The sequence below is a fragment of the Mya arenaria genome, chromosome 15 (assembly GCF_026914265.1).
Source record: "Mya arenaria isolate MELC-2E11 chromosome 15, ASM2691426v1".
Lineage (NCBI taxonomy): Eukaryota > Metazoa > Mollusca > Bivalvia > Myida > Myidae > Mya > Mya arenaria.
In genome coordinates, this window is record NC_069136.1 from 32,477,216 (window position 1) to 32,489,805 (window position 12,590).

Below are 12,590 nucleotides of genomic sequence, written 5' to 3' on the forward strand. Positions count from 1 at the left end.
GCCTTTGGGCTTTCAACAAGAACAAGGCAGAGTAATTAAAAAAAATAAAAAATAGAGAGCATTTCTTTAAAACTTTCATGGCCCATAATCTAGGCATTCATGGGCGGATCTGGCTGGTTTTCGAAAGGAACCGAGCTCTAATGGATATCTAGATACTGTACAAGTTTCATTGAGATACAATAAAAACTGAAGACTGTATCGTGTTCACAACCAATTGTTTACAATCAATTGTTTACACAATAGCATTTTTTTTATACTATCAAGGGCCATAATCTAGGCATGCATGGGCGGATCTGGCTGGTTTTCGAAAGGAACCCAGCTCTAATGGATATCTAAATACTATACAAGTTTCATTGAGATACAATCAAAACTGAAGACTGTATCGTGTTCACAAGCAATTGTTTACAGACGCACGAACGCACGACCGCACGGATGCACATACTACGTACACATTACCATCGCATAAGCTCTTCTGGCCTTTGGCCAGTAGAGCTAATAATACTACTCATATTCTTATTCTAAAGCATTTGATAGTTAGCAGGAGGCAATAAAGATAAAAATCAATACACAGTGTACTATGGGGGGGGGGGGGGCTCTTAAAGAAGGCTTAAATTAGCCTTCAATGGATAGTATTTCCATAAATAATGGAGCAGCATAACCAATAATACAAAATGCCTAAAATATACGTTTATCTACTATGTGTATCAAATTAGAAATGCAATTAATAAATCTGGGTACAATGTAGAAAATACACTATAATATTTAATGGTGTACTTATTTGATGATCATTGCTGTCAGGCTGTCACCTTAAATCCGAACACATTTGTTAAACAAGAATAAACATAAATTGAAAGTTTCAGAAGAGTTGGAAGAAAATCTTTGTTAATATATCCTTTGAATGAATCAACAATGGCACAACAATTTCACAGTTTGAGCTTGGAACAATATATAAGGCGTGAACTTTGATAATTAACTATTACAAATAACGAACAACGTGTAATTATCACCTTGTGAAACTTTAAAGAAAGGCTCATGAACTCCTTTGAACGTTATGTCATAAAAGTATTTGAAGATGAAACCCTTTTATTTAGAACCAAAGTTATATAATTAAAGCTATCAATTAATATGAAAATAATGCAATGCATATTTATAAAGAAAACAAAAACATTTAAATGTTTGACAAATTAACTTTATTTTATAAAACAACATCAATCATATAATTCTGTATTGTTAAAATGAAAGGTCAAAATTGATTATAATTATTCTATAAAATAGTTTACATTAAAACATCTGTTGAAACTAAACACATCATTCTAAGTTTCACTGTAAAGATAGCATTTATTATAGACTGAAGAAGCCTTATCTGGTCAGCCCCTTGTCTCCATTTAGTCTTTCCCTTGTCTTACCCTAGTGCACTACGAAGTGAACGGATAGTGAACACGATGTGCACTCACTGTCAAGTTTGGTCTTAACAGTACTGTATGAGTAAGAATGTTCACACGTAATGGTCTTCCTTAATTATATAAGTCATCATGTATATGCATGCACACATGTATATGGCACATTTCTTCCTGCAAGACTTGATCAATCTGAATATTGTGTTTCTGTAGTAAGGTGAGTTGAATGGCTGTTTGTCATACTGCAAGAGGGCCTTTGAAACTTCAATGTATTCTTTGATACAGATACCTCTTAGTGTTTAAGGCCTATCTGATTTCGGAATATTTATCAACCTATCGTAAAATCTTCAATATATTGTAATCACCTTCAATAGTTCTAATAAAATTGTTTCTTATTTAATACCACAATAGCATGTAATATCAATACTTATTCAGTTATAAGGTTTCTATAAATTTAAGCAAAAAAAAACGAAAATATTTTTATTTTGAAAAAAAAATCTATCTGGCGAGATTACATTTAGTTTTCAAATTTCTGATGTATGAGTATATGTTCCAAGCGTAGGGTCTGTATGATCCTCATAAGGTCCTTTTCCTCTAACAAAATGTTTACTGCAATTGTATGTCCACCTTTTAATTTAGCAACTGTGAAATCCTCTTGACCACGCGCACATATTAACCCTATTCACTTAATTTTCATTTGTTTTAGGTTAAGGGAAAGGTATGAAATAAATATTTATTTTGTGTTATAACAAGTTTTGTTTTTTAAGAGATAATGGCTCCAAGTCCATACCCAATCCAGTGCAAATCTATGTTAAACAGAGGCCAGGTCGTACAAAGTTTGTACTACCTGTTACAGTTGCTATGGACTGTGCTTATCAGTAAATCTATTTTTAGCATATCGGCTGATTAGAAATCCCTCCTATAAGGAATTCGCGAATAGCGTGTCACTTTGTTTTGACAGCCGGTGCGTCGTTAAATATTGCACCCGTGTTAACTCGATAATCGATAATGATGATTGCGCTGTGGATTGACTGCCGCGCGATAATCAAACTTGTGAAAAGAAGATTGATTGAAACATTAGTTTGTTTGTTGCAGAAAATAAAGAACTTGAAACGGTTATTACGTGATCATTTTGGAGGGTTGTTTTATCTAAAGACTTCTATGACTGAATCAAATAAGAGCGGTGCGTTAATTAAACTATCAAACATACTTAACAAGCATTAAATTACGCGAGTTGTTTTATTTTAAGACTTGGAAAAAAAGATGATTATAAAAACGCAGAAATGTTTATCACTTTTGCATGTGCTTTAACCATGTCTCAACCTCCGTCTAAATACCAACTACCAACTTCCCTTTAAAGGTTAACTCAGTTAATATTTTGAGTCAACTTACTCCGTACATCAAATCCTCACTTAACCGGAATCCTGGAAGCCCAGTCCGGTTTAATGAGTTTCCACTGTATATATATATATATATATATATGCCATCTACTTTCTCATATGACCACATCTACTGGAATGTATGTCATAGACGTTGAAACAGTCAAGAGTGTTGCCATCTTCTTTCTCATATGATCACATCTACTGGTATGTATGTCATAGAAGTTGAAACAGTCAAGAGTGTTGCCATCTTCTTAGTCGAAACAGTCAAGAGTGTTGCCATCTACTTTCTCATATGATCACATCTACTGGAATGTATGTCATAGAAGTTGAAACAGTCAAGAGTGTTGCCATCTTCTTAGTCGAAACAGTCAAGAGTGTTGCCATCTACTTTCTCATATAATCACATGCATCTACTGGAATGTATGTCATAGAAGTTGAAACAGTCAAGAGTGTTGCCATCTTCTTAGTCGAAACAGTTAAGAGTGTTGCCATCTACTTTCTCATATGATCACATCTACTGGAATGTATGTCATAGAAGTCGAAACAGTCAAGAGTGTTGCCATCTACTTTCTCATATGATCACATTTACTGGAATGTATGTCATATAAGTCGAAACAGTAGATGGAACAAGATAATTCGGTACAAATCTTGCATATTTCTGAAGTACACAGTTTTATTGTCTCGCATAACATGAATATTACGTAAGTTTGAAATCAAATATTGTACATTATTTCTCAACATGTTTGGATGAAGCTTTACTGAACCTTCATCAATTTTACAAATTGTAGCAGATCATAAGTATTTCGTATGCAATTGTTACAGACAACAGAATGGTATTTTGAACTATTTTCAAACAAAGGTAATTCACTTACAGGAAAAAACTGTTTATTGCTAAATATTCACATTATCATAATATGTACTATTCTATAGCAATCAAACTGAAAAATTCTGTTAAGTCTGTTTTAAATCATGAATTTCTCACATATTCCTTTTGTTTCCTTAAATAATAAATGTGCAGAATATAAAGCCCAACAGATAATAATGCTAATCTGCTAGGGTTTGTGTTAAGAATGTGAGTTAAGTTCCTAAGCTACGTTATTTATTTTGTAATAAAAGCTTCTCAAATAAACACAATACAGATTTGGTTTACAAAAATAATAAACATCATCACAACTTAGGCAAACAATATTTTATGAATATACTGCAAGTGTTCTTTCCAAACAGAACAACTTAAGTTAAAGTAACACAAAATCTTAAACAATCTGAATAAAAAAACAAAATCAGTTTGTCATACGAGTAAAAAAACAATCACTCCTCTTTTTACACATTTATAATGTTACAATTCCATGATTGTTCAATCTTAATTGAATACCACATCACATTTAATTATCTTCCTTCCCATCAGTAGACAATCTCTTCTTGTCAGTCTTCAGTTTGTTGTAGAATTCCTCCAACTCGTTAAGTGATTCCTTTTGCTTAGCTGACTGTTTACCAGCCTCCCCTTCTGATTCCCCATCACTGGACCAGCGGGACTTACTTGGTGGAGCCTCATTGTATGGCTGCATCTGACCTTGACCCTTCCAGTCCCCTCTCCCAGTCTTTTGGATACTGTTTGACCCACGGCCCCTACCCTCACTAAACCCTCCTCGCCCACGCATAAACCTATTTTGACCTCTAAATTGACCTCTCCCTTGAAACTGACCACGACCGTAAAAAGTTCCTCTACCCCTGAAGGTTCCAACAGCTGGGGGATCATTACCCTTAGACATCTCATGCTTGTGAAACCAGAATACCTTCTTTTCTCCCTTTTCATGTTTATATCGATCACCAGAGTCCTTGTAAGCATAGGAGTATTTCCGATATGATCCCCTACCTGAACGTCTTTCTCTACTCCTTGATCTACCATCCCAGCTCCTTGACCTACTTCTTGACCTTGAGCCACTCTGTGACCTTCTACTTCTGGATCTTGACCTTGACGGAGATGAAGACCTTTCCCTTTTCCCACTGTATCTTCGTTCTCTTTTCATTTTGTTCATTCTCATTTTGCTTGGTGATTCAAACTTCTCTTTATTCTCATCATAAGGAGTGCCCTTGTCATCCCATCTGGATCGAAATCCTTTAAGTTTCATCAGTTTTTCCAAGTTTTTCTCCCCTTTTGTTCCAGGACCAGATGAAGAGGCTTGATTTGACCTTAAAACAGGTGAGGTATGCTTTTCCTCTACCCTGCTCCCAGACAATTTAGCTGCAACCTCAGCTGCTCTTTTAGCTACGAGATCCTTCAGTGAGCTTGTCAGATCCTCATCTTCTACAATAGGTGATGGACTAAGCTCTTTCCACTTTTCCTGAAGTGCTTTCTTCTCTTCAGGCTTCATTCTTCTATGTGGCGGAGGTGAACTTGATATCATGTGTGAAGCTATGTAGTTGTTTATTTCCTTCACAGTATCTACTTTGGATACTTTACCAATGTTAGACTTCAATTCTGGCCCCTCCCAACGACTTTTCTTATCATCCGTAGGACTGTCCCATCTGCTCTTGATGTCTGGTAGTTCAACTGGCTCATTGTGTCTGTAAGAGGACCGATCACTTTTCCTTCGACTTATATCTCTTGAATGACTTCGGGAGCTTTGGTGCCTGTCTCTAGATCTTGAATGCGATCGTTTTCTGCCTTTGACACTTGACCTTGAACAACTGCTTGAACTGGAATCAGATCTGGATGACTTCCTTTGCCCCTGCTTGGATTTCATGAATGACCTCCCCCTTGACGATGATCTTCTTGTTTGTTTGTGCTTGTGTTCTGGAGTCATTGGTCTATATTTAAACCTTGGGTCATTTTTAATGTCTTCTGAGTCTGGTTCCTGTTGTCTAGAATCTTGTGTTTCTCTTCCATCTTTTGAATCACGTTGCCTGTTGTCCTGTTTGTCAATATCTGGTTCCTTCTCCGGATTTTGGCTCTTTTCAGGGTGGTGTTTAAGTTTAACAGCTCTTGGAACATAGGTAGAAAACTTTGACTGGGTAGGTTCTTGTTTCTTTCCTGAGGGAGCAAAAATGTCCTGCTTGGGTCCAAGGTCTTCACCAACATCTTCGTATCTCTTATAAGTTGTTTGTGTACTATCTTTTCCCTTGGGTTTTATAGCTATTACCCTCCTGGTTTCTCCTTGCTCTGGTGACCTATTATAACCCCATTTTTCATCCTTCCCAGGCTTTTCACAAATTTCATATTCATCTGCTCTATTACTTTTCTTTTGGTATTCTTCTTTCCTACTGTCTTCTCTTCTGTCCCCCTCCTGTCTTTTACCATATCTTGGAGATGGTGACCTGCTTCTAGAGTAAGACCTTATCTTCTTTACATCTCTACTGCTATCTCTTCCATATGATCTTTCACTATCTCTATCTCTTCCATATGATCGTTCACTTTCTCTTTCAAAAGCCTGGCCTTTTTCTTCACGTTTTTTATCACTGTGTCTAGGAGACCTTGATCTAGCTTGCCTCTCTGAAAATGTTCTTTTCCACTTTCCGTCGCCTCTGTCATCTATCTCCCCACTTCCTCGAGGAGAAAGTGATTCTCTTCTATCATCAGGTTTTTTCTTCCCTACCATAATACTTCTTATTTCTTGGTTATAATCTGAATCGAAGTATGCCCCTGATTTCCTTTTGTTGTTATCTAGCTTGTCAGCAGCTTCAGTTTTTTTCTTGACCACAGATATGATCCTCCTCTCCTGATTGCCAGGTCCATCCTGATCATTTCTACTTGACTCAGAGGCATGACCACTTTCATCAAAGCTCTCACCATATTTGCGCCTATCATAAGATTCCCTCTTGTAAGCTCTTACTGATTTCGCACTTCGCTCTTGGATATCCCACTGCCTTCCTCTCTTACCGTTATGTCTACCTATATCATTATTTCTATCATAGTCCTTCTTTTCATATTCTCTTCTATGATCCTCCTTTTTCCCACCATAGGCTCTCATGTGGTAGTCATCATACCTTGAGTCATGCTCCTCTGGGGATATGTCTTCGAGGCCGAGACGATCAGACACCTCATCTTTAGTGGGTGTCACACTCACTGACCTGTCTTGGTTGATCTGTAGTCGATCTATCTTGTGACCCCAGACCCATGCTCAGGCGAGTCTCTGTATCCCTGTTTCCTCTCATATTTGTCATATGACTCCCTCCTGCTATCTCTGAGATCTTTTCTCTCCCTGTACCTCTCTTCAACTCTCTTATACTCTTCCTCAACTTCTTCCCTTCCCCTGTATTTGTATCTCTCTCTATCAGCATCATAACCTTTTTTAGGATCAAACTCATGTTTCTCAGAACTTTTTTTGAACGCTCTAGGTTTTTGTATATCTGGGGACTTATTTCGTAGAGGACTTCTTTCAAAGCCAGACATCCGCCCTTTTTTCATATCAAATTCAGCCCTCTTATCATATTTTGGTGTCTCTGACCTAGTTCTCTGACCTCTTGAAGTATTATCCCTATTCGGTGACCTTGACCTGGATGTCTTCCTTCTGTTACTTTTTGATCTTGATCTACTTCTCGAACTGGAGGAACTTGATGAACTTAAACTCTGCCTGTGATGTGACATTTGACTTTTTGCCAAATTCTCATCAAGAGATTCATTGTCATACGAGTGTCTCTTCTTGCTTCTGAAATATGAAAACATTAATTGAACATTTGAAACAGAAATAGTATGAAGATCCACTTTTAAATAAATTATGATCATTGAAAATTATATTAATGTCCGGATGCTTGTCACTTGTAATAACTTCCCAAATGCAATCAAGAATGTTTATATTTTATTCATATATTATGGTATATTTTTACAGAACTCTGTCTCAAGTGATAATGCTTTATTTTTCATAAATGATTGTATTTCAGTGGACCTTGTTTATAATTGTGTATCATAAGACTTCTGCAGCCAAATATATTAAATTGGTCCTAATTCTCTTGTTTGGTCAAATAAGCCAAATTGTGTAATGCTTAGTCCATATTTATCCAATAGTTTCTATTGACCAATCAAATACTTTTACTTTGTAAACTGGCCAAACTTTTAAGACACCAATTGTTGTTTTTATACAGGTAACTGACATTGGAGTAACTCTATATGCTTTTGTCAACATTCAGCTTTACACTAAACAAGTGTACCTCTGTTCATCCTTGATGAGTTTCTTCAGTGTGTCAGTTGTTTCCTTGAAAGGGAGAGAGTGGTCCATATCTTCCTGTGTGTAGGTTGGGGGTGGGGACCTTCCACGCTTTGATCCCCTGGCACTCTCACTCTCCTGGATTGGAGTTACAACACTTATTTTCTATTTTTACTAAAACATTGCATACTATTGTACAGTCCAAGGATGAATCTTGAATTTTACTAAAGCAAGGAATAAAACAATAGCTATGATGCTTAATTATCAAAACAGTCTATCATACTGTATATAGGACGCACACAAAAATGCATGCATCCTATCTTTAATATTAGGTTTCTGACTTTTATTTTAGGAGACAACTTCTTCCCAAATTTGCTTTAATAAAGAAATAAATGGAAGAAAATGTGTTTCTTTACATTTTTACTTTCAAACGGACGTAAAACCCTAATTGAGCACAACAGCACAATTTTTTTTAGATCTTCCTTAATAACCAGAAACATGCACTGAGTGTCCTGTTAACCTGTTTGTACAGGACATATCGGAGAGACTCCTTGGCTTCCTGTGAGTCTGGCATCACTTCTATGGCTCGCATGTAACATTTTTCTGCTGCAAGGTAGCCATGCTCATCTTCATGTCTGGGAATATATAACATTGCGTTTCTCAAGTTCAATCAACACTCCCTAGATTCAACACTCAATCAATATTGATGAAAATGCTCACATGAAATAGGTTACAGGAAAATGTTTGGAATGATCAAATCAAAATGATCGTTTTTGTAATCAAAAACAAATGTCTCCCTCTCTGCACATCTTCTCAATATGATGAATATGATGAACATTTGTAGTAAGTTTCAAATCCAAAGAGGTTCAAGAAATATGGAGCATACATGAAATGTAGTAATGTGACCGTAGACCTCTGAGTTTGGCCTTTGACCCTAGGCTGAGATGGATGTAACACACGCTCTGCACATTGTCTCAATATTGTGAAAATAACTGTTAGCAGTTAAAGAGATATGGAGTCATATCACCTTTGACCTGATAGTGACCTTGACCTGAACCCAGCTCACATGTGCTCTGCATGGTTAACATGGTAAATATTTGTGTTGAGTTATTTCAAAATCCTTCAAGGGGTTAAAGAGATATGGAACAGACACAAGGATCAGGATGGACCTTGTCTCCCCATTTATGGTGGAGGCATAATTATACTATTATGATCATAATTATAAATCTGAAATAAGCTTTTGTACAAGCTTAAGAAAAACTATATTGAAAACAAAAGAATTTCTAACTTCAAACATGAAAACACAACTAACCATTTGACTAGGACATAATGATAAGGCATAAAAAATAACGTTTGTTTCTGTTTTCCTGACATTCCCTACTTTTTGCCCCAACTCTTAACCTTTTTATTGTCTTTATAGAAGTAAATGTTCTGCTAAATGCTAAAGCATATTATATATAGTTTTTTTGGAAACTGAAAAAAAACAGAAACAATTTGCCTATTAAAAAACAAAGAAACAAGAGGGCCCTCTACCGCTTATCTGATTGGAAAAGGGGTTCTAAAGTTATTAATCAGACAACATACTGGCTGCCGCCTGCCCGTATGCCAAAGGTGAAACTATTAGAAGTCCCATTTTTTAACAGATGTATAAAAACATGATTTTTTTACAAAGGGCAATAACTCTTACAGTACTACACAGCACATAGATGATAAGATCCTGTGAATAAATTAATGACGTTTTAAAATCATCCCTTCAATGATTGTAAAACAATAAGAAAATTAAAAAAAAAAAAAAATATGAATATTTAGATCAATTTAAGGTACATTTCTGTGAAAATATTTTGAAATCGAGACAATCGCAAATGGTTTTTGAAGAGAATATTTTCAAGGTTTTTGATATAGAAATGTAGTGAAAAGCCCGCCCCTGGCAACCGTTTTTTTAAATTGGTCCATTGGAATCTAAGGTGAATAATTTCAAATTTTTCCATATAGACATTTATAGAAAAGTAGTTCTGCCCCCTGGTAGCCATGTTTTTTTACCATAACATGCCATAAGGAATTTGATAGGGGGTCACCCATTATATCTGTGAAAATATTGAAAATTCTGACCAGCAGGTTCTGATGAGAAGTTTTCTGTATAAACAGTGAAAAATAGCCCCACCCAGTGGTTTCTTAGAAAAGTTTTTTCCTTTCAGTTGCCATGAAAACCAGAGTTCTGCATGGAACCACTTGTATTTATTTATGAAGGAATCTGGAAGAGGACCATCCAAGAAACCTCTCAAAATTGTTTGAAATTATTGTTAAGGAGAAGTTGTTTGAAGGAAAATGCCGAGTATGGTAGGAAGAGTCTCAATATCTCATGCCTAATACTTTCTGCTCAGGTGAGCTAAATAAAGATTTTTTGACCTAACTATCCTCAAAAAACTTTGCATGTCACTGGAAAAAAACATAGATTTATTTTTATGCCTTAGCATAATTGAGATTATGAACTGAAATGTAATAAAAAAAATTTAACAAGCATACGTTTTGCCCTTGGCTAGTAGCGTTTCATGCATGTATTTGATGGCATTTGGGTGTTTGGGGTTCAAGGTAAGGGCTTCCTCAAAGTCTTCAAGGGCTCGAGTGTAGCTCTCTGTATTGGCATACCTTAATGAAGTAGAAAAAGTACAAACATTTACCTTTTTGAAGAATAGAATAAAGCTCATCTAACCATTTTTTTCTTATAAATATAATATGACCTTGTTGTGGTTTATGCTAACAGAAATGTATGTACAAAGTATGTCCATTGAGTATGTAACACAGATTTTGCAACAAAATTAACACTGATCAAAACAGTTTGTGAAAACATGAGAAGCTTGAAAGTTTAATACATAACAAAGATTTGCTACAACATGAAGTAATGGTAAAAATTGTGCCTTACAGTGCACCCCTGGCCACCAGTGCCTCAACATTGGTTTTGTCAATCTGAAGTGCCTTGTTCAGTTTCTGCATTGCCTCTGTCTCACGTCCCTCCTTGAAGAAGGCCACCCCCTCAGCAACACTGCCAGAGATTATACACAATTATTTGTAAATACATCAGTAGTCATAATGTTCTTTTTATACATTGGTCTGTTTTCATTTTTTTTTTTCATGAAAAATAAATATGATACGAAAATTTTTTTTTGCATTTACACTCATCACGAGGTTTGAATACAAGAGCAGATGTCCCACTGAGACTATAAATTTACCTTCCAACAACAAACTTACCATGCATATGCCCATTTCTGGGACTGCTGTTTCTTCAGGCTTTCAGCATACTCTTTTTCTGGGATTGCTAGCCTACAAACAACATCCAGATAATGAAAATTAAAATATTTTCTTTTAATTAAACCCTTGTATAAAGTACATGTATTAACAAATGTTTTGGATGTATGTAAAGCAATTGAATGTACTAACACAGCTATTGAAATATATTATAAAGCTTGACGGTAAATACTATGATGCTTTACTTCAAAAGCATTGTACCTTTTATTTAGTATAACTGCCACTCTAGCATGACAATATTGCATCATGTTGATCATATCTTTACTTGCAATTCAGAATGAAATCTCTACAACACCCTGTAAATAAAACACAAGTCACATCTTCACTAGAAACACCAACATCTTCTAAGCTTTGTTGTACCGCCAACCTGTAAAATAAAAATTCCTGAAAGAAATACCATGGTTCCTTCTTCCTGAGTGTCCATTTTTTTTCTTCCATCCATTGTGTATGATTAGGACATGCTCATACAATTATCAGGACATGTATTTACCGATGCAGCCCTCTCATGAGCGATGCTTCCTGTTTCTGACGTAGCACTCCCAGAAGATACGACACATTTCCCGGATTTGTGAACCCCAAAATGGAATTAACAAGCTCATCAAATGTCAGTCCCCTGATGTGCAGTTTTCTCCTGGAAAGTAAAACATTTCAGTATAAAGGGCAACACAAATGCTATATCATGATTAAGTGATTTAGTAAAAATTTCATTGTAATAGCTTTGTTAATAAGAAAGTAGACCAATTGGTCACAGTCAAGATTATCAGAGGACAACATTGATATTTGTTTTCAAAAGAGTACACAGTCCAAATTTCATTGCTGAAGATTTAAAAATAAAAAGTAGGTCAATGGGGGTGGGTCTAGGTTTGACCTCAGAGGCATAATTTGAACAAATTTGATCGCCATCAAATATCTACAAATATCTAAGGTCTGGGCTAGCCGTTTCAGACAAGTACATTTTCATACATAAGCCTAAAGGAAACTGTGACCGCCTAGGACTTTGAAAGTTTTATCCAAAGGGGCATAATTTGAACAATCTTGGTACAGGACTACTATATGATGCTATATAACAAATATCAAGGGGTTAGGCCCAGCTGTTTGTGCACAGTTGAGCTAAATACACACCACAAAAACATTTACTTGGACAAAAGACATGAACAGTATATACCTGTACTGAACTGGAAAATCTTCCTCATGAATAAGACCCTGAAATGTGGACATAATGAGCCAAGTTTGTTTCTTAAATTGAATCGCTACCATCTCATCTTACCTATTCAATACAAAAACAAACAATTTTAAATAAAGTCCTACAATTAATCATAAAAGAAAAAACAAAACCCCAACCAAAATTTGTTTCCTCTAAATTTAAA

General features: G+C 35.8%; 1 protein-coding gene across 1 annotated transcript; it reads right to left on the reverse strand.

The window, feature by feature from the left end:
* Positions 1-3,432: 3,432 nt before the first annotated feature.
* On the reverse strand, positions 3,433-12,564 carry LOC128219885 (zinc finger CCCH domain-containing protein 13-like). Its single transcript, XM_052928027.1, is given in 9 exon segments — positions 3,433-6,879; positions 6,882-7,425; positions 7,925-8,058; positions 8,441-8,555; positions 10,444-10,566; positions 10,841-10,960; positions 11,167-11,238; positions 11,714-11,854; positions 12,389-12,564. Coding segments are annotated over 9 exon segments (4,020 nt in total). The 5' UTR covers positions 12,442-12,564; the 3' UTR covers positions 3,433-4,161.
* Positions 12,565-12,590: the final 26 nt, after the last annotated feature.